At 42.4% G+C, this 19,922-nt stretch overlaps 1 protein-coding gene across 3 annotated transcripts in view; it reads right to left on the reverse strand.

Moving 5' to 3' along the window:
- Positions 1-19,922, reverse strand: part of IPCEF1 (interaction protein for cytohesin exchange factors 1) — a 91,149-nt gene that overhangs the window by 47,482 nt on the left and 23,745 nt on the right. For 2 of the 3 annotated variants that reach the window (XM_035899820.1, XM_035899818.1), the window contains exons 1-2: positions 17,616-17,690; positions 2,091-2,141 (exon numbers count right to left, since the gene is read on the reverse strand). In XM_035899820.1, coding sequence (XP_035755713.1) covers positions 2,091-2,114 — 24 coding nt within the window. In that variant the 5' untranslated portion in view covers positions 2,115-2,141; positions 17,616-17,690. Of the gene's footprint in view, positions 1-2,090; positions 2,142-17,615; positions 17,691-19,922 lie in introns of those variants that run through there. The other variant, XM_035899819.1, reaches the window with a different exon arrangement.

The following is a 19,922-nucleotide window of genomic DNA, read 5'->3' on the forward strand; positions in this document are numbered from 1 at the left end:
TTCCTCATATATTAGATGCTCCAGTCCCTTAGTCATTCTTGTGGCCCTTCATTGGAGTCTCTCCATGTCTCTCTTGTACTGAGGAGCCCAGAACTGGACACAGTGCTCCCGGTGTGGCCTCAGCAGTACTGAATAAAGGGGAACAATCACTTCTTTTGACCTGCTGGCAATATTTGGTCTAATGCAGCCAAGGACACCATTTGCCTTTCTTGTAGCAAGGGCACGTTGCTGGCTCATGTTCAACTTGATGTCCACCAAGAGTCCCAGGTCCTTTTCCACAAAGCTGCTTTCCAGCTTGGCAGCCCCCAGCATATACTGGTATCCCCTGATAGAATCATCTGTGCTCACATGGAATAACAGTAGGGGGTAGAAGTCAGGGGGCTGGACAAGCTTTGGCAGTCCCTCCCCAACAGCCTTACTCCTGGCCCCTGCCAGGCAGCAAACTTCTCTAGGTGGTTGGTCAGGCCTACAGATGGATGCCTCTGTTCCCCGCCGCAGGGAGTCACCCATTACAATGACTCATCATTTCTTCCTGGTAGCCTTGCATGGTTTATGGTTAAGTGAACCAGGTCCTTTGCTAGTAAGCACATCTGGCTCCTCTTCAGTTTTGAGGGCAGTCAACATACTTTGCAGTTGCAAGTTCTTAGGTGGGACAGGAGCCTTCCTCTTGGTACTAGAAGTCATCAGCTTCCATCCTTCCCATTCTCCAGAGGTTTTGCTTGCTTTGATAGTGGGGGCAGACACTGCCTGCTTCTCCATTGCAGATAGGGACTGAGGCTCTTCAAGCTGTTGTGTCTCACAGAAGATCCTATCTCCCTTTCATTTTCTTTGATGCTGCGCAGCCTGCTCTTTTCCTCCTGTATCTCCTCTGCTTGCCAGCACAGTTCCTCCAAGACGGTTGCACCTCCTGGAGGACAGAGGGCCATCTCTCCTGGCCTAGAGAGAGGTCCTAGGCACTTCCTACAGTCTGGACCTGGAAGGCTGCATCCACCATCTGAAGCTCAGTCTGTGTGGAAGCCTCTGCACTAGCAGCAGTTTCCTTGGCAAAACTGTCCTGTTACCACCCCATCTAAGACTGTTACAGCAGCACAATTTCAACTGAGGCCCCCTTACTTCACTCCTTCTTCACACCCTGCTGTACAAACTGCTAGGTCCCTTGGCTGTGCTCTGAGCCTGGCTCTTAGATAGGTCCCTCTCAACACCAGTTAAAGGGTCCTTGACCCTCCCTAATCAGAGGGAGCTGCACCAAAGGCTCCAGGCACCCTGGGTCAGTGACAGCTGATCACAATCGTCAGAAGCTGCTAGAGCTTCTTTGGGCCCACACCCTTGTGGATCCCCTTACCTTCTCCTTGCTTGACAACAAGGATTTGCAAATATATAGCATGTGGACTATCTGTTTCCAGCCTCCCTTCCAAATGGGTTGACTTGAGCAACTGTCTCTGGGAACCAAACTCAGGTGGGCAGCACCTTCTGGGAAGCTGCCAGAAACAGTCGAGAATTGCCCCTGGGGGATGCTTCTGACCAGAGACTGCAGGGCTTGCAGCCTGAAAAATCTCCAGGAGGAAAAAATGGGGTAAAATAGGTATATGAGGTTGTTTCAGGGGAAAGAAAAAAATGTTCTATAAGCAAAAGCAGGGGCATTGGGCTAATGCTGAAGACCAGACTTCATGTCTCATGAAGTTCAACTCACAGTGCATGAGTCTGAGAAGGCACCAAAGGCAGTTATGATCGATAGTTCATCTGCTGCAGAGCTGTACTTTCCTTAAGCTTCTCACGGGTTAAATAGATGTGTGGCTAAGAAAATCCTTTGCTAAGCTCATGTTACTAAGTTACTGCCTTCTTATCCATTGAGGGGTAGGACTTGGAAGTGAGGGAACCCCTGGCATCGGGCCCATACAATAGACTTAATTTCATCCTTAGAGCAGAACTGAGGCAGCCTGTGGCAGTCTCACCACTTGGCCTGGCCCATAAGCAAGATCTTGTTTGGATATTGATGCTGTCCACAGTCTTCTATGATTACAAGGACACAACCCCAACATATGACCTCTTCAGCTGATTAGTAACTCTGGTATAACTTCAATTATACTTACGAGAGCGTTGCCATCAGCTTCCATGAATGGCTTCAAAGCTTAGTCGGAAAGCTGTAAAAAGAGAAAGTTTTGTTTACTTAAATTCTGTTCTATATTTTCTTATAACCTAAGTCTTGGCAGCAGAGTAAAAAAAAAGTGTTAATACACTTTGACCTGCCAACCTTACCCTCCCCACTCCACCCACCCCCTCAAAAAAAAAAAAGACTTTTTCCAAAGATAATGTTACATTATGTCAACTGAATTTACTGATTTAGAAGTCAACCAGTGATAAGGAACACTAACTCAAAGCTATCCAAGCTTATCTATGAAACAAACAGAATAAAGCTCATGGATGTGGTTGGTGGCTTGCTTTTTGTTTGGTTGGGTTGGGTTTTGCTGGTTGGGTGTTTGGGTTTTTTTAATGAAATGCATAGAGAATAAATAAGTAAAACTGGGAGTAGTTTGGGGGTTGGTTTTTCTGTTAATTTTTGTTTTTTACTTTGAAAGAAATCTATGAGATTCTGATTTCTGCTTCAGCTGAGTAATTCCCAGTGTTTTATGGGAATTCTAATTAGGCAATCTGCTGGCTCTCCTGAATAGGATGAGATCTAACACTGGACTACCCATTTTATAGCGAATTGCAATTTTCTGTTCTGTAGAGCAGAATCTGTGCAGTCCAACAGCAGACACTAAGGTTTATTTTCCAAAGATACAGAAAGTTAGCAGTTATCCATTTAGGTGATAGTTCAGGTGATTCCATTTGGTGTACACAACCAATCATCAACTCCCTATGTGATTTTCCTTTGGCTGGTGGAATGGACAGATGGCAGAAGAATCGATGCAGTGCACAAGATGAAGGAAAACAACAAACGTTTAGTGCTAGCATAGTTCCTATAAAACTCACCCCTCTGCGTATGAAAGAACCGAGTGAAATGGGAGAAGATACAAGACTCTGCTGAAGTGAGCAAGAAAGGATTTCCAGAAATAGAGCCACACTTCAGAAGAATTTCTAACAAGAACTTTTTCCTGTTACAATTTAAGATATGTGCCATTCCTCATACATAATATTTGTTTTAGTTTGAAAATAAAATCTTAAAACAGAAAATAAAAACCCACCTACTGGCTTCCAGCAATTTCAAACCAAAAATAGAAAGGCAAACAAATACATTCTGGCTCCCAACTGTTTCTGTTCAAAAATAGAAAGAAGTGCTTTCTATAAGTGGCTCAAATTGAAGTAATATCAAGATGAGGAGAGATGTTATGGCAAATAATTTAAAGGATGTTTAGAAATCATCGCTAGTATAAACAAGCAGAGGAAACACCTTTAGTTATACAAGCAAATTAACATCGAGCCTCAAATACTGAGCCAGAAAGCAAGGGAATAACAGACCAAATTATAGTAATTATTGTGACATGTGGCCTTTTTCCTGTCATTTCTTCATTTCATATGTGCTTTGGGGAGGGTGGGGTGTAATTATACGAACTGCACAGATTTGAATCAGCCACAGTACCAGGAGCAAGAGGAGAAGCATTAGTTAACTGGCAAGGAAATGTTTCCGCCTGTGTGCTGTGTGCCAAAGGAGTTGAAATGGATTTCAGCAGAACCTTCGCAGTGACTTTAACTCAAACTTTTGTTTAGTTTCCAGAAACTGGGTAAGCAATCTTTGAGCCAGCATCCAATTTTCAAAAGGAGCACTGACTTCTGTCTCATTCTAGTTAAGACTATAATTTATTATTCCCCATGTAAAGAAAGACATTAAAAAAAAAAATCACATGTTCACTGCAGAAATAGCTCTCATGCACATAACCTGAGTTTACTTCTCCTAAGTAAACCCAACCTGCATGAGATTAGTTAAACTGTGAAATAGCACTAGGATTTTTATGACCGCTCAAGTGTACTCAACTGTTGCGAACCCAACATTTCAGAAGGGCATAAACTGTTTATCTCTGCACTACAGTAAAATACGTGGTTCCTTTCAATTTTCTGCAGGTGCACTGCAGGAAAACCATCTATTCTTTCTAAACAGACAGGTGAACTAGGAGAAGGAGCTGGATAAATACAGCCACTCATGTAGAGCTAGTCTATACCGCCCTTACTGGATGGTCCAACATGAATCTGCAGGGGCTGTCTCTGGGAACCATAGGCTCCTGCCCCCCAGTACTCCCCTCCCACAGGCTGCAGTTAGCATCCCCTGCTGAGCTGTGCCCATCATGTGCCCTCTGTGCAATGCTAGGTGGTCACACTGTGGCAGCACAGGAACGTGCCCAGGGCTGGCAGTTTTGCTGGCAGAAGAGCTTCCGAGCCCACAAAAGCTACACCTGAGATTGGGAATTTGGCAAGCCCACGAGCGATTAGTAGGAGACAACACTTGAGTTTGTACCACGAGGAGGGGGTCCCAATTCCTAACCGGAACAGCTGCAGCAAGAGAAGACTTGGCCCAGATCACCTCATTTCATAGTACTTCGGGTGCTGTATTACAAACTGGAGACAACCATGTTCATCTTTGCCCTGACTTAGGTGGACATTGAATTTAAAGCAGGGTCTCACTCCCAAAGGTGTACTCTAAGCACCACGGTGAGGATGTGGGATTCCAGCCCTTCTTTAGGAAGGCCTCTCCCTTTGCAGTGAGGTAAGATCTATGAATAGAAGGAGAGGGAATCCCTCCAGCCTACAGATTAAGGCACCCACATGGAGAACATAGACCAGGATTACAGTCTGCTGTGATGGATGTTCAATTCAGTAAAATTGCAAAGTAGAACAAACCAAAGAGAAAAAATAGAGCAAGGTACAGTGAAACCTCTCCCACTTCAAATGGCTTTATAAAGGAGAAAACAAACTTCAGTCTCTCACTTCCTGGAGGATAAAACATAATGGATCTACTGGATAAAAGCACAGGGGAAGGATTTACATTATCAGTTTGTAAACCATACCTACATTTCTTTGGCTTTTCTTAGGTGTGCCCAAAACAACTCATTTCATTTCAGTCTGAATTGAATACAATATGTCAAAAGTTGTTTCAGCTTATTTCACAAGGATTTGTGATTCAAGTTTTTGAGGGTTTTTTATTTTGATTCAACAACTGAACTATAAATATCAGTTTGGATAGATTTATTAGTCTTGCTTCCCTCTTGTGCTTTCAAGAGGAGTAATAAACAAGTAGGTACATGAGTAATAGCTGATGCAATGAATGTGGAAACACAAGTGACTTATCAGAAATATCTTGCAATCATTTCCATTTGACTACATCACCTTGTCTGAAATAAATCGAAATACCTCTGCTAAAGATCAAAGGCAATGTTAAGGGTGGAAAAAAGGGAAAACAACACTGACGTTCCAATTATTCTAATTGCAAAAAGCCATCTTGACTCATTAGTAATATCCCCCTTGTGGCAGTCAAAATCCACAGGGCCTGATGCCATCTCTTACCAGTTATCAGCTATAGTGAGCATGTCAATCTGCAATGATATTGGTATGAGCCTGCCAGACATGCCTTCCAGGCATCCCTCAGATGGCATCCAGAGTGGGCATATGCCTTCCTGCTTCTGAGCAAAATATTTGAGATATGTAACATGACTCAAACTATTTGTGTTGCAGAAGCACCCAAAATGTGCGTAGCTCAGTTCCTGTTCAGATGGCATTGACACAGACTACCCCAAAAAAATTTCCGCTTTACCAAGCACCAAGTCAGGGCTATAAGACAACCTGGAAAATAAGCTTTTTGCCTTCCTCCTATTTACATTTCTCACACTGGTCACCAGCTTTGACCTCTCTGCTTGCTTTCTGTTTATTTGGCTGCCTGCAACAATCTGCTCTTCAATGGGCAATGAATTGACAGGCTATATGAAACTAGGGATAGCACTACAAAATTTTCCCTAAAAAAATCAATGATTACTTAATAACATATCTCATTCACCAGGCATTAGGAATAGCATTGCCCCAAATCATAGCAGCGCTTGAAGCACTGTCCTGTGTCAAGGAGACAGCCTTATATAACAGACCTAAATTACCACATTACCTCTAAGTGTGGTTCTTGCAACAATGCAGGGGAAAAATAATCACAGTGATTGTAAGCTCGTAATTGTCCTTTGGGTTACTAGAGATCAATTTAATCTGACAGAACCTTACCATTAACTACTAATTAATCAGATCTAGTCAGTTACTTAACTGGTTAATTAGCTATCTAAATCAAATTGTACAAGGAGTTTTTAGATCTGCAGATTTTCTCCCATTTACTGGCTCACCAGGAAACTTGGATATTAAGCTGGTGTTGTACCATGGGGTGATGACAAACAGGCATTAAGGCACTTTTCACAAAAGCTTATGGACCGTCCCACCCACCTTGTTCCCCATGACCTCGTGTCTCCAACTGCAGGTAAAACTACAGATTTACCATTAGCATTGGAAACAACCAGTCCATTAAAGTGTAATCATAAGTCATAATTGCCAGAGTATACCTTCAGCTTTCACCACAATGGATAAATTTAAGCTTGTTAAATAAAAATTACCCTTTGAAAAGTCAAAAGGGTTCTCGTCACAGGCCTAGCAGCAAGAAACTGCATTTGTCCCATTATAATACCATTGGTTATAACCCTCTTTTCAAATGCATTTTAAATTATTCAATCCCCTCACCTGCAAGCAATTCAAAAAGACAACTTCTGCCTCCGCTTGGGAGAGGACCAGGAAAAACTGGAACAAAGTTCACTGCTCCCGTCTCAGAGACAGAAGGGGTCTGGAGACATCGCCCTGCTTGGATGACGGCCAGGTCCTGTCAGTCCAGCCAGGAAGCCCAAGAACAGCAAATTACAGGCATTGACAGCTCTGAGCAAGCAGTTGCAGGAGCCCATGCTCTCCGCCTTTGGGAGGAGAGGGGCTAGAAAGAAAGAAGCTCAACAGAAGAGACATGCTCCAGCTGCCTCTGTGGTCTCACAGGCAAAATCGAGAAATCAAAATGGCATGCTTGGTGAAGTACGTCTGCCCCAAATGTGAGGTTTCGTGCAGACTCCTTACAGTGTTGAGCTGGTTCCTAGTGCTGTTTTGTTTGAAGATGAAGGAAGAGTTTGCAGAAACATTAAGTGCAATACTGCAATTACTACTGCCTCCTAGCTGGCTCTTTTGCTGCAGCAGGCAATAAAAGCAGGCAAAGTTAAGTTGGCTGCAGAAATGGATGAAGAATTAATGCAATTAATGCAGGGGTAAGGAAACACTCCAGGTCTAAAGAAGCACTTCCCTGGTGTTCTTCTCTCTTCCAAGGATGCACAATTCTTTGCTAGCCCAGAAGATGAACTACAGACGGGAGGCAGGAAAAAAAAGCCCAAAGACTATAGACCCTCCTGAGACAACAATCTAAGGGGTTTCCCTTGAAGCAAGTGCCTTGCAAAAAGATACAGATGAGGGAAGAGGAAGCATTGTTCCCTCCTCTGTTTTTTCAGATCAGCCGTGCAGCAAACACAGTTTTGGGGGAACATTGCATGGTCCAGCACCTAAAGAGAGAACGAAGGGGAAGTTTCCCCCCAGCACAAAGGCACAGAACCGCTGCACTAATTATAAATGTGGATCACTGCAGTGACAGGAACCTGAGACATCCTCACTGGAAGGCAGTTCTGACAAATATTTGCTGTCGAGGCATTACAGAAGGTTTTATGCATCCAGTGGAAGCTAAAAATTGAAAAAATTAGTCACAGCAATAAGCCGCTGCAAAACATTTTGTGAATTTGGAGGACAAGGTTCAGAGGAAAGAAGAAAGAGAAAAGGTATTGTCATCAAAACAAACCAGATTTCCTAAAATGAGACTAATAAAAAAAGGTTTCTGCCAGATAGAGCTGACATGGGGAGGCTGCCTGGCACACCCCAGCATCCAGCTCTGCCCCACGCCATTTCAAAAGCAAAGTGACTTCAGGGTCCTTTGCTCAGCACAACACAGTGGCATTTTCCTTTCAGAGAATTTTTACTATTGCCCCTCCAGTGGCCATCAGGATGAAAACACACCTTGAAGGCACGAGTCCCCTGGGTGGGGAATGGCCTCGCCACAGTGCTGCCAGGCTGCCTGGAGGGGCTCAGCCCCCACCCACATGTTGCTGGAGGCACCTCATGGGCAGCAATAATTTGATTTAAGGCAGCAAAGCCAATGCTAGAGGAGAAGCTGACCAGTCCTTCCTATGTTTACAGCTGCTCTCCAGAGCATTGTGGATGGCGTTTTCTCCCATGTCCAAAAAAAACCAGTTACCTGAGCAATATTTCCCAAGCTGCCACTGTGACAAGAGATTTAACAAGGAAATTCAATCCCCATTACAACTGCCACAACTGCAATGTAATACATCAGGATAACAGGAGCACACTTCTGGCTCCTGCATTTGAGAACAAAATGACAAAAAAAAATTGCTACTCTTTGTACTCTCTGAAGCTTAGATGTGAATCGTCTCCTCCTTTCTTCCACCCAGGCAATGTTCATTATATCGACAGCTCTGTACAAAAGGCCAGCATTCACACTTCCAGAGAAATGTCAGGAGAAGAGCTTTTAAAGAGTAAAGCAATATCGTTATGTTAGTGATTATGAGGATGAAGTAAGGAAGAAATAACTGGAGGACTTGCTGCTTCTTCCATCAAAGACTTACACTCCATGTTCACAAAGTTCACAAGAAACAGAAGTCTTGAGGGTCCCGTTTGATTCTTCATTAAAAGATCAGGAGCATTGAAGAGTTTATCTTCCTTCCACCTTTTGCAGTGCACGAAGTACATGCACTGTACTCAGACATCACCTCTGCAATAGAGCAATCTCAGTGGGGTGAGGTACAGCAATGGCAAACTGCCCTGGCAGGTTGCACCAGAGGAGACTTGAAACTGCTTCTGTGCTACAGTGACACCTGGTCAGCCATAGAGATTTTACACCTGGTCTTCTTTTCCCCATGGGTGAAAGACATTTCCCAAGGAACAAGAGAATGGAGAAAACTGGACTGCTCACCTCGGAGCTTTTCTGGAGAAATTTAACCAGCACCCATTCCTCAAATCAACTTCCAAGTCCACGTGCTAGTATATAACATGGAGTTTCTCCAAGGTCCAGGACAGGCAGGCCAGCAAACTGAGCAGGCGACTGGGAGCCCAGTGCTGTTCTCAGTAATTCTGAGTTAGACCTGGTATGGACTGCTGGGAGGCAAAAAATCACCTCTAGGATAAAAGCTCAAAGATAGAATGAGAAAGAGCCCTTAGAAACAGTTTGCCCTGGGAATCCAGTTTAATCATCAGCAGCTTCGTTTCTTCTAGACTATTTCGACAGTAGATTTGGTTTTCTTTTAATCACATTAATTCTCATTATCTGTTCAAATTGCTAGCAGCCATCTTTAACTTATGTTTCCAAGGAGCAAGAGAAGGTGGCCTGCTACACCACACAAAAAGACCATAGTAAGAAATATCTGCTAGAAGACAGGTTTCCACCAGCGTGAAAAGGGTGTCTTGTCCGAGATAGATAGCATCACAAGCTGGTTGGCTCTGGGAGCTGAAATAAAACTCAGAAAAAACTATTACTGGTTGCAAAAGATTGCTGCAATACCTTTCTACATTCATCAGTGCCTTTAGGCATTCAGGATTTACTACGATTCTTGCTTCTTAAACACTGTAACCTTTGCCAGAACATCTGCACACAGAAATAAATCATTAAAGATGACTACTCGCTCCTCCTGTAAATGCAGCTCTGACTGCATCAGACACTTGCCTCTTAAATCTTACAGAAATTAACACTTTTCCTTACTCCTTTTCTCTGGGGTTGCCCTTGTAGTAAAATCTAAAAGGAAAGCAGTGAGCATTTTTCTATAGGAGAGGGTAATATGGTGAAACTATTTATAGAAAACTAAAAACTAAACTTGTTCTTTCACGGGAACAATTTCCAGGTTTTCTTACAAGATGTGGATTTTTTTTTTGATGTCATGAGCCATATTTCACCAAACTTTTTCCCTTAAATTCTTTCTTCTCTGTTTTTCTTCTAAACCAGTCCCCAGCTGTTTATGTCCTTTTATATTTAGATGAGTGTATTCCAATACAGAGTACCTCAATTTTTTTAACTTAGTTCATATACAAATATCTTTCAAGTTTTACATAAGAAAAGCAAATAGACAAAATAACTTTAAGACTTTCCAATGATAAAAAATATTAATAAAGACAAAATAAAATTAGTATTATTAACTATTTAATGGCAGTGTATAGCTCACTGTAATTGTGGCATCAACAGTTACTTTTATGATCCTATTTAAATAAATTATTTTTAATTATTACTTCAGGTTTCCCTTTCATGCCAGGTGCCATTTTGGCAACAAAAAAATTTGGCAACAAAACCCCCATGGTAGTACAAATAACAAGCAGTAAATGCTTGGAGAAAAGCAACCCCATGCTTGGTATTTCCCACTGCAGCAGAGCTATAGTTTATATGAGTTGAAAACTCTGAGGCTAACATAAGGATTTGAAACACCCATAATTTAAATTGTCTCAGTTTAAATCAACTCATTCAATGACACAACTTTCAACAGACACTTTTTCTGACACAGGGAAGGAATGGTGTATTTGTCTTCCTAGCTGATCTCTCAGGCTTTACTCGGGTAAGTGCCATGATGCATCCTGCTTCTGTTGGCAGCTAGATAGCTTCTCATGCCTTCTGACCAGATATAATTTAGCACATTTGCTTTGCAAGCATTGTCAAGCACAACAAGGCTGTAATACTTCTGTCTTGTTAAAGTCATGGAAAAGTTTGGAAAGACTGAAAGATCATTGAAAAATATGGATACAGCTCTTCTAGGCACATCACTGGCAGAACACAACCGAATTACTGCCTCGTGATGGGTGATGGTGCTTTTCAGACACGTGGGCATGACCACAAACACTTCAGTGAACACACAGAGCTCTGAGGGGAACATCTGAATGCAGAAGTCCTACTCAATACCAGTAGGCACTTCATCTTTCTAGGCAAGAGCTGTTACTGTCCATTCCACCATAATTTTTTCAGCAATGAAGAAATATCTTGAAGAAAGTCTAAACATGAACAAGGTAAGCATCACACTTCAATGACTTTAACATGCCAATGTGACAATCTTAAATCCCATCAACAAATGTGAGCTTTATTCACTAAGAAGTTAACACCATAATAACGACCACAAAAGATTTCTCATCTTCAAGCTATCATTAGTTACACTTTGTACTTCTTTTCCACAGAGAATCTCAGAGAAAACAAGGTTTAAATTAAAAAAAAAAAAAAATTGCTCTCTGCCCAAACCCCAGAGATTTTAAAACAGAAAACACAACAAGCTTTTTTTAAAAAAATATGCAACTTTGAAGGAAAGTCTTGCTTCCTTATAATGAAAAAAAAATGAAGGTAATTTTTTTGTCTAAAAATACAAATTAGATAAACATTCTAACAAATAAATGACTAATTAGACAAAAAAAAAAATCAGTTGTATTGTCTCACAATATTATTTCCTTTTTTTCATTAATCTTTCCTTTTGCTGAAACCTATAGCCCAAAATAGGATGGCAAAAACATTAATTGGAATCAAGCCACAATATCATGTCTACAGTTCATTATGTCCTGATTTTAAAATATTTATTTTTTTCAAATTCTATTACAGTCCTTAAATTTCAATTTCATAACTTACATAGAACTGAGCGATAATATAAAATTCACCCAAATTCCAGACGGTTGGCACAAGAAGCCTGCTTCTCATGAGGTGGACAGACTTTTGACCATCAATCTGTGACTTGTTGAGATCAGTGAGGAAGAAGAAATCCAAGCTACTCCAAACAAGAAATTCAAACTACTCCAGAGGACTCGCTCTCAAAATGTTTGTGTTTGTTGGGTTTGTTTTTTTTAAAGTCTGCTACTCCAGAGTTTAAGCCCCAATTCTTAACAGAAGAAAGTGAGCTGACCGCAAACATTAGGATAAAAGAATGCTGAAATGTTGAATTCAAGGTAGCCAAGGCTGAAACTCCCCAGGGCTTTGTAAGTCAGGTCAGAAGGTTGAACAGCTGTTCAAACTGGATGTCAGTCAAGTTTTCAGCACATTTCATAATGTGTTGCATGTGCAACCAATGTGTTCCTACTGTGTCACTTCATTAAATGTGAAAGAAGGGGGAAGCAGCAGTGGAGAAAAGATACAAACTTTAGCTGAGCACCCAATGTCCTTGCACAACGGCAGGCAGCAATATAGAGCCCAAATATAATGTGATACAATATAAAGCAATATTATGGGCCAAAAGCAGGAGAAAACCAGTTAAACATGCTGATTAGCTGTCTCTAAAGCTGTCCAAAGGTTTCTATCAGGAGACAAACAGTCTAGAATGCAACTACCTTCTGAAAATAGGTCTCATCAGAAATTATCAAAGTGGAGAAAGTGGAGAAAGCCCTACAGACACAACAATTAACCAAAACAAGATGAAGATATCTCTGTGGTTGCAGGAACCCAAGACTGGAGTTAAGTTGATGTGATTCACTGTGTTTCTAGGACTGTATCCCCACAATGCATCTTTACTGGAAATGCAGTTTATGCCAGGCACAGATGACGCATGCAGAAGACAGAAAACTGCTGGAGGATCTTGCTTACCCCTGCAATGGCATGTGCTAGGCGGCACTTTAGTACAGCTTCAATCTTCATCTCAGCAGGAGGAAAAGTGCTTCAAGTGCACTGGTAGTACACTTGGGTGCAACCCACAAGTCTCCAGACACAAGACGAAAAAATTATACCCAAAAAGAACTCCTCCAGTGCACTAAATCGCTAGTACATAATAACAGTAATAATTTCTGTTTCCCCATTCCTCCCCTCCCAATTATCTATTTTGTTCTTAATTGAAGAGATGTTCAACAACAAATCTGCTTCCTACTTACTACAAACAGCTTCACACTGTTGCTTTCTGAGAAAATTTGATTATTTGCCATCATCTCCATTCTCCTTGCATTTTGTGAGATCCACACAAATCATTTGAAGACTTCACTAGGGAGCTACAGAAAGCTCAGACACACAAGCAAGTTACTGTGTCTCGGCCAAGACATATTAACTACAAAAGAGATTTAAGCTGAACTGAATTGCCTAGCAGTTGCATTTGCTTTAGATCAAGAGAAAATAAGCACAATTAATATGACTCAGCTGGTACAGTATTTTTGTGGTGCTTGTACCCAGAAGCTGTTCCTGGAAGAAGCTCATAGACTTGGATGCATCAAAGAATAAGAGCGTGAGTTCTCCTGAGACCTTGCAAGAAGGAACGAGGATAACAAAGCAGCTACACAATGTAACAAAGCAGGGAACTATGTAAAACGATTCACAGCATTACCACCCAAAATATTGTTGAAGAAACTTTTCTTAAGTATTAGCAAATAGGGGTTGCAGTATGTTCATTTCCATTATAATGGACCATATATCAGGTACCGTAGGAACATGGAAGAAAAGAGAAGGTAACTCTGCTCTGGCAGCTTCCAGTTTAAGACAGGACACAACAGGAGGATGCAGACAGGAATCAGATGGAGTCCAAGATACCACTGAGACAAGAGTCACTGGGTTCATATGTTGGGTCTCAGCATGCCTGAAGACAGGCATTGTCAAGGTTTGTGTTAGTGTCATAGCAAGTGGCTTTCAAAAATAATGAGATATAATGTTTTCAAATGTTTGTAAAACTAAGAGAGGGATCCCAGGGAGGGAGGGATCCCAGGGAGTTCAAAATGAGAGTTAAGGCTCAGTATATCTGATGCTGCCCAGAAGCGTACATAGATAGGCTGGGAGATTCAACAAAGAAGCAGAGCAAGAAAATTATCCTTGCAGTTGGTTTCTGAATTGATATGAAGTATTGAAATTGCTTTTGTCAAGGCCAGAGAATAGGAGATTTCAGTAAATGTGACATGAGATAATGACAACTTGGATGACAGTTTATTTCTGTGTATGGAGAGTGAAGGCATTTGAAAGCATGTGCAAAATTTAAACATAGCTTGGAAATGAGGACACAGAGAATTGAAGAAGGCTCTTGGACCATTATTTCATTGTCAATAACGAGCAAGGATGATTTAGGAGAGGCAAAAGTTGATGAGGCTGGGTCCAGCTAAAGGCTGAGCCGTGACATATCAGAGAGACAGGCCAAACTCTACATTTGGTAAAAAAAAAAAAAAAAAAAAAAAAAAAAATACAGCTCTGTATTATAGGAATCTATCTGCCCTTCATAGGCAGAGAAGCAACACTGATGCTTGTGAATAACATTACTTGGGCATAAGGTGCAGAGGAAAAATGGATCAGAGGACAGGATCTTTTAGTAGACCACAGACAGTATCGTGGAGCATAGCAGGACCTTCTGAAAACCAATTTGTAAGTGTCTCAGAAAACAGGTGGAGAACCATTGGCAGACAGAATCATGGACAGTAAGGTTTTAAGAAGTGATTTTCACATAAAACCAAAGGTAAGTGCCAGGATAAAATGATGGCAGAGAACAGAGATTTTTGTTGGTTGATTGTATTTAATAGAAGAAATAAAAACAAACTAGCTGAGAAAAGGGAGAAAGACTAGAGGAGGCTCTGGGGAAAAGCAAGGTAAGGAAGTCTGAGGCAGATGAGCCCTGCCCAGATGAGAAACCCATATCTGCAGGAAAAGAAGCAGTTAAAGAAGTAGTAGGTGAGGCAAAGCCATGTCACTTCATTGATTCCTTCCCCACACCCCCCGCCTCAATCATCAAGACCTGTTTGGAGAGGAAAGAGACAAGAACATGGGGACAACTAAAAGTGTACGCACAGAGAAAGTGTGACTCAGCTAAGCCAGAGGCAGGGAATAGAGCTAAAGAAGGACAGACACACTCATCGTGGCAGAAGAATTCAGTCTATTCATGGGACCTAGGCCAGTGATGCCCCATAGCAAAAGCAAAAGAGGCAGACACTGGAGGGCAGCCAGCCTGTAAGCTGATGATAGGAAAGAGAAGTGAACAATTAGAGGGTAGAGGAGACTGCAGAGGGAAACATTTTTAGAAATGTGTGTCACTAAGGCATAAACATAGTGCATACGCACTTTGATGAGCTATGCCTTTAGCTGCATACATTGCTTTTCAGAAAAATCCTGAAAAGACAGAAATATGGCTCTGCTTCAGCTGAGAGGGAAATTGAGATGCAGAAAGGGTTAATAGGTATAGTTTCACATGCAGCATTATCTCAGTGCCCACCTCCCTCTTCGGCGATTGTGTAACCACACTCAGCATGATTTCATTAGTAGTAAGTGATGCATCAGGCAGGGCACTTTCTCCAGGCCCATAAATAGTACTAGGTGTGCTGGCAGGTGGTTGAATGATCCCTTGAAGACAGTTCTGCACACAAAATAGTGGCACTATTCCGCGTGCCGTTTAGTGGCACAGCCATCTCTGCGTTACTGCTCCTGCCTCAGGATCCAGCACCAGCTGAGGACCTGCTGGGACCTCCACATGACAAGCTGATTAGCAGCAGGTTGCACGCCCGCACCATTTAATCAAGCGAGTGAACAATACTGTTGTCTGTACAGCGTGCTACTTCTGCATCTTTATCCAAAGCAGTCCTCATCTTGTTCACCCACAACCAAGTCACTGTTAATTCACCTAGATCATGTGGAAGAGTGGAAGGGATGGATTTGGGGGGCAAGGGGAAACATCCAGAATTAACACGGACAAAGCAGAGAGCATCTTAACCAGTGTGGAAGCTCTTCAGCCCATATCAGCCTTCCCCAGCCACCTTGCTGATGGAGAGCGTGCCGTGCTGAGCATGCAGCACCTGGCTGCTGCACGCACTCGTGGAAACACGCTCAAAAAAAAAGGGGACATGCAAATGCTGCTTTCTGGCCACCAGACAGCCAGCAAGAAATCATGTCTCCCAGCATACAGGGGGACAAGTAGCAAGCAGCTTGCCCAAAAAGTTCGTCTGAACATTAGTAGCCTGACATTAATGGCTTTTGCCATTTATGGAGTGAAACAAAGCTTTCCGTCACCCTGATGCTTCCCAACTCTGGTGTAGATGCTGTTATGAAGCACACTTCTGCAGACAGCATACATTTTAATGCGCCCTTTTACATTTCCCACCTTTGACACCAGTGTGGCTTTCCAGTGGAATGCAGGTGCTGGGAGGCGGTGTGCGAGGCCCCCCTCTCTCTGCGTCGAGGCACAGACCGCTCCCGCAGGGCAGCGGTGAGGCAGGGCGCCGGGCAAAGCCAGAGCCACGCAGCATTTGAAAGCAGAGGGCTTCAGCATCCCTGACCTGAGGCAGGCAGCCTCCGCCCCGCCGCAGGGCTTCCCCCCGATCACATCGCGCGCAGCTGTGGCACCAGAGTCAGGGCACAGAGTGGGGCACAGCGGGGCGCTCTGCTCCCCAAAGAAGGTAGGGGGGAATGTCCCACCGCAGGGCTTCCCCCCCGATCACATCGCGCGCAGCTGTGGCACCGGAGTCAGGGCACAGAGTGGGGCACAGCAGGGCGCTCTGCTCCCCAAAGAAGGTAGGGGGGAAGGTGCAGAAAGGCCATTTCATGAGAAGTTACCAAGCAATTTCGCTCTCCCTTGTGATTTGTCACAAACCATTAAATGTTGGCGTAACCAGCAGACAGGAAAACCCTACTGAACTGAACTGCAGCTCCTGAGCAGGGATAACAAACCCTCCCAGAACTCCAACTAATAAAACTGACCCCGGTAAAGATCCACATTACCCTTCAACCCAATAAGGGCTTGTTGGAAGCAATTAGGTAAGTGAATGATTAAACAAGCTGTTAACCTCAGCTTTCACCAGAGGTGCATTTTGTTGAGGAAAACCCAAGTCCTGAGATGCAGTCAGTGTTTTGGGTTTTCTGTTGCGGGGCAAAGAACAGGAGATTTTAGTTCCAGCTGTCCTTTTGTTCATGGTATGTGTAAGCCCGTTCACATAGTACTTTTGCTATGCCTTTACTCACACAGTTTCATGCCTATGAGAAAAACATTAAAATTAATAGATTCTAAAATTCTATTAAAAACAGAAATCGATCTGCTCAGTGCTGTCACCACAGCACATTACATTCTACCCCCATATTGCACCTTAAGTTCTCTTTACATGGTACTAGATTTTCACATTTTTCTCTAGGAACCTAAAAATCAATAACAGAATTGCTTCCATTCCCACATCGCACATTTGTCTTCACAAATATTCTATTTACATGAAACAGTCATGACTAGGACTGTCACCCTGTCCCTTTGATGCATCTTAAAACAAAACTGGAATGAAATTTTTCCAAAGTAGGAATCATTCACATACATACTGCCACTTGTCCTCCCTCCACAAACCAACCCAATTATTTCTAATGTTTTCATTATTTTTAAGTAATCCATTTGCATTTTTTAACCAAAAGGGCGGAGAAGGGGGAAAGGAAGTGTAAGATCTTTTACACAGCCCTTTAAAAAAGGGCAATTACATATCAGCATGAACTTCCTTTATTGTACCAAGCAAGCATCAAATCAGATAAAATCATATTTTAAAAAAAAAAAAAAAAGAAAATAGATGTCATTAGACAGAAACAACTAATGTTTGGTGCTTAAGAGGAAAGAAATAAGCCACGACCTTACCAGCAAGGAATTCTGACAAACAGCTACACTTGTCCCGTCAACTCCCACACCTTGCAAAGCAGAGAGGAAACTCTTGCAGAAATTGGTTGCAATGCTGAAATTGCCCAAGAGGAAACTGGTATCTCTTTTACAAGTCATGACTATGCAAAGCACAAGCCAGGCATCAAAGCAATGCTAAAAGGCATGCCTGCCAGAACTATTAAAACTAGAACCAAGCTAGGGGGAAAAGGGTTAGGGGATGAGACTAAAAAATTAGAAATCTTCTCAGATAGCTACTTTTAAAATTCTTTGTTTCACAAATGGAAATCAGTTTCAAAACCATGTTATCAAATACTTCTCAGAAGAGGCCCAGAGTGCATTGTGTGAGACAGGAGAAAGCATGCTACAGGTGCCCCGTAACAAACCGCACTAGCCAAGCCTCAGAGCAAATCCCTGTTTCTAACCCATTCCCCGGAGCACCCCGTCAGCCTCAGTCTCCTGGGGGGCCCTTCAGGTCCACGCCTGCACCCCGAGGTGAGGCAGAGCTCAGGGGAGCCTGAGCCCAGCCACGCTGAGGCCGGGGAGCCCTTGGGACAAAAGGAAGGATGGGGCATGAAGCGCTACCGGTTTGGTTTTTCTGGGTCACCTGTACGGTGTGTCCCAGGAAACACCATCCAGGCAGGGACGGGGCTGACAGCAAGGTCTGCAGAAGAGCGCATGGGTCTAATAATTTCAAATCAATCTTTATTACCCATTTTTCATTTTTTTTATTACATGATCCAATGGCAAGCCAAAATTAATAGCCTTATTCAAAACATGAGACAGATGCTTCTATGTTACATTTTCACTAGGCTTAGGGAACAAAAAGAAATAAAAATCAGGGCCTTGTAGTTTTAGGTACTTTTCTGGCTTGTGCATTCAACAGTTTCAGCCACAGGTATATGAACTTCAAGAATGAATAAACATCTAACCACAGCACAAATATCTAAATAATTTTTATTGCTCTCTCTATGCAACTTTCTACTTATTTCACATATCCCATTAGTCATGAAAAGACAGAGCACTTTGTTAAATCTCATCCTTCTTCAAAGTGATAGGCATTGCTAAAAATATAGTAGTACATTGCAGGCTTTGAAGTGAATTTTTCCCTTTTGACTCATTGGAATATTACAGACTGGTTTCTTCAAAGCAGGATGAAGGGATGCTGCTATCTAGGGATTCTCCTGTGTTTTCTCAGCTCTCTTCCCACTGTGGTAGGGAAATTCCAGGGTCCAAAGGAAGGTAAAGGAGACATCCAGAGATCTGAATTCTTTACTATTCATGACACTGAAATTACAGTGCCACCTGTAGGACACCCAGAAGAAATTTAATTTGGGCCTTGCTGATGCCATGAACGCAAGTTGTTATAATTATAAGGCTTTCTAGTAGTCTTGGCAGAAACATAAGGACATAGAAAACAGATGACTCATGTCAGTCTATGGGGAGTAACTTGAAAGTCCTGTTCAAACTGAGCATTGGTTTAAGTACCTCAGTGCACCCAGAAGATGATACTTTGCTAGGAAGACGAACCTTCTGGAAGGGGGGACATGCCAGTACAATGCACTCGTAGTCCATCTACTGTAGATCTGGTGTCACTGTAGGCAGGGGAGAACTGCCACATCCTCAACCACTTCCCACCAAGACAGAGATCACCCTAAAAGAGATGAATCTGGGGAAAGTTTCCATTATGGCTGCACACCTTATTTTTATTTATTTACTTTTTAGCTATTGACTATGTAACTCAATGCATCACACTTTGGTGACCGGTATTTGTATTGCCTGCATACGGTACTTCGATCAGTGGTGGCAAGCACTCATATCCTTCAGAATATACTAATAAACATATTTTATGATGCTTTCTCTTCCCACCCCCTTCACCAAGAGTCATTTTCCACTTTTCCAACCCATAGCTAAGGTGGTGTCTGTAAAGGTTTCTCTCCAATGCATCATTTGAAGACACACAGTCAGACAAAAGTATATGCACCTTTGCTGTTAAATTTCAATTAATAACATTTGATATGGAAAATACTCAACTGATTAACTTAATACCTCTGTTGCTGTGAACAAACTTACAAGAGGAGGTGTATGACGTTCAAAGGCAGCTTCTGCTTAATGTTCAGCTGTGGTCAAAACCAGAACAAAATGTTCGGACAAATGAGGAAGGGAATGGTGAATAATATAATGGGTTTAAGAATGCTTTTGTTTAAATCAATGGCAGTTTTGTGTGGAATTTTATGTAAAATAACCATCACCAACAAACAATAGAAAGAATTCTGTAAGACTAAATAG

The sequence above is a fragment of the Egretta garzetta genome, unplaced genomic scaffold, assembly GCF_000687185.1.
Source record: "Egretta garzetta isolate BGI_Z169 unplaced genomic scaffold, ASM68718v1 scaffold397, whole genome shotgun sequence".
Classification (NCBI taxonomy): Eukaryota; Metazoa; Chordata; class Aves; order Pelecaniformes; family Ardeidae; genus Egretta; species Egretta garzetta.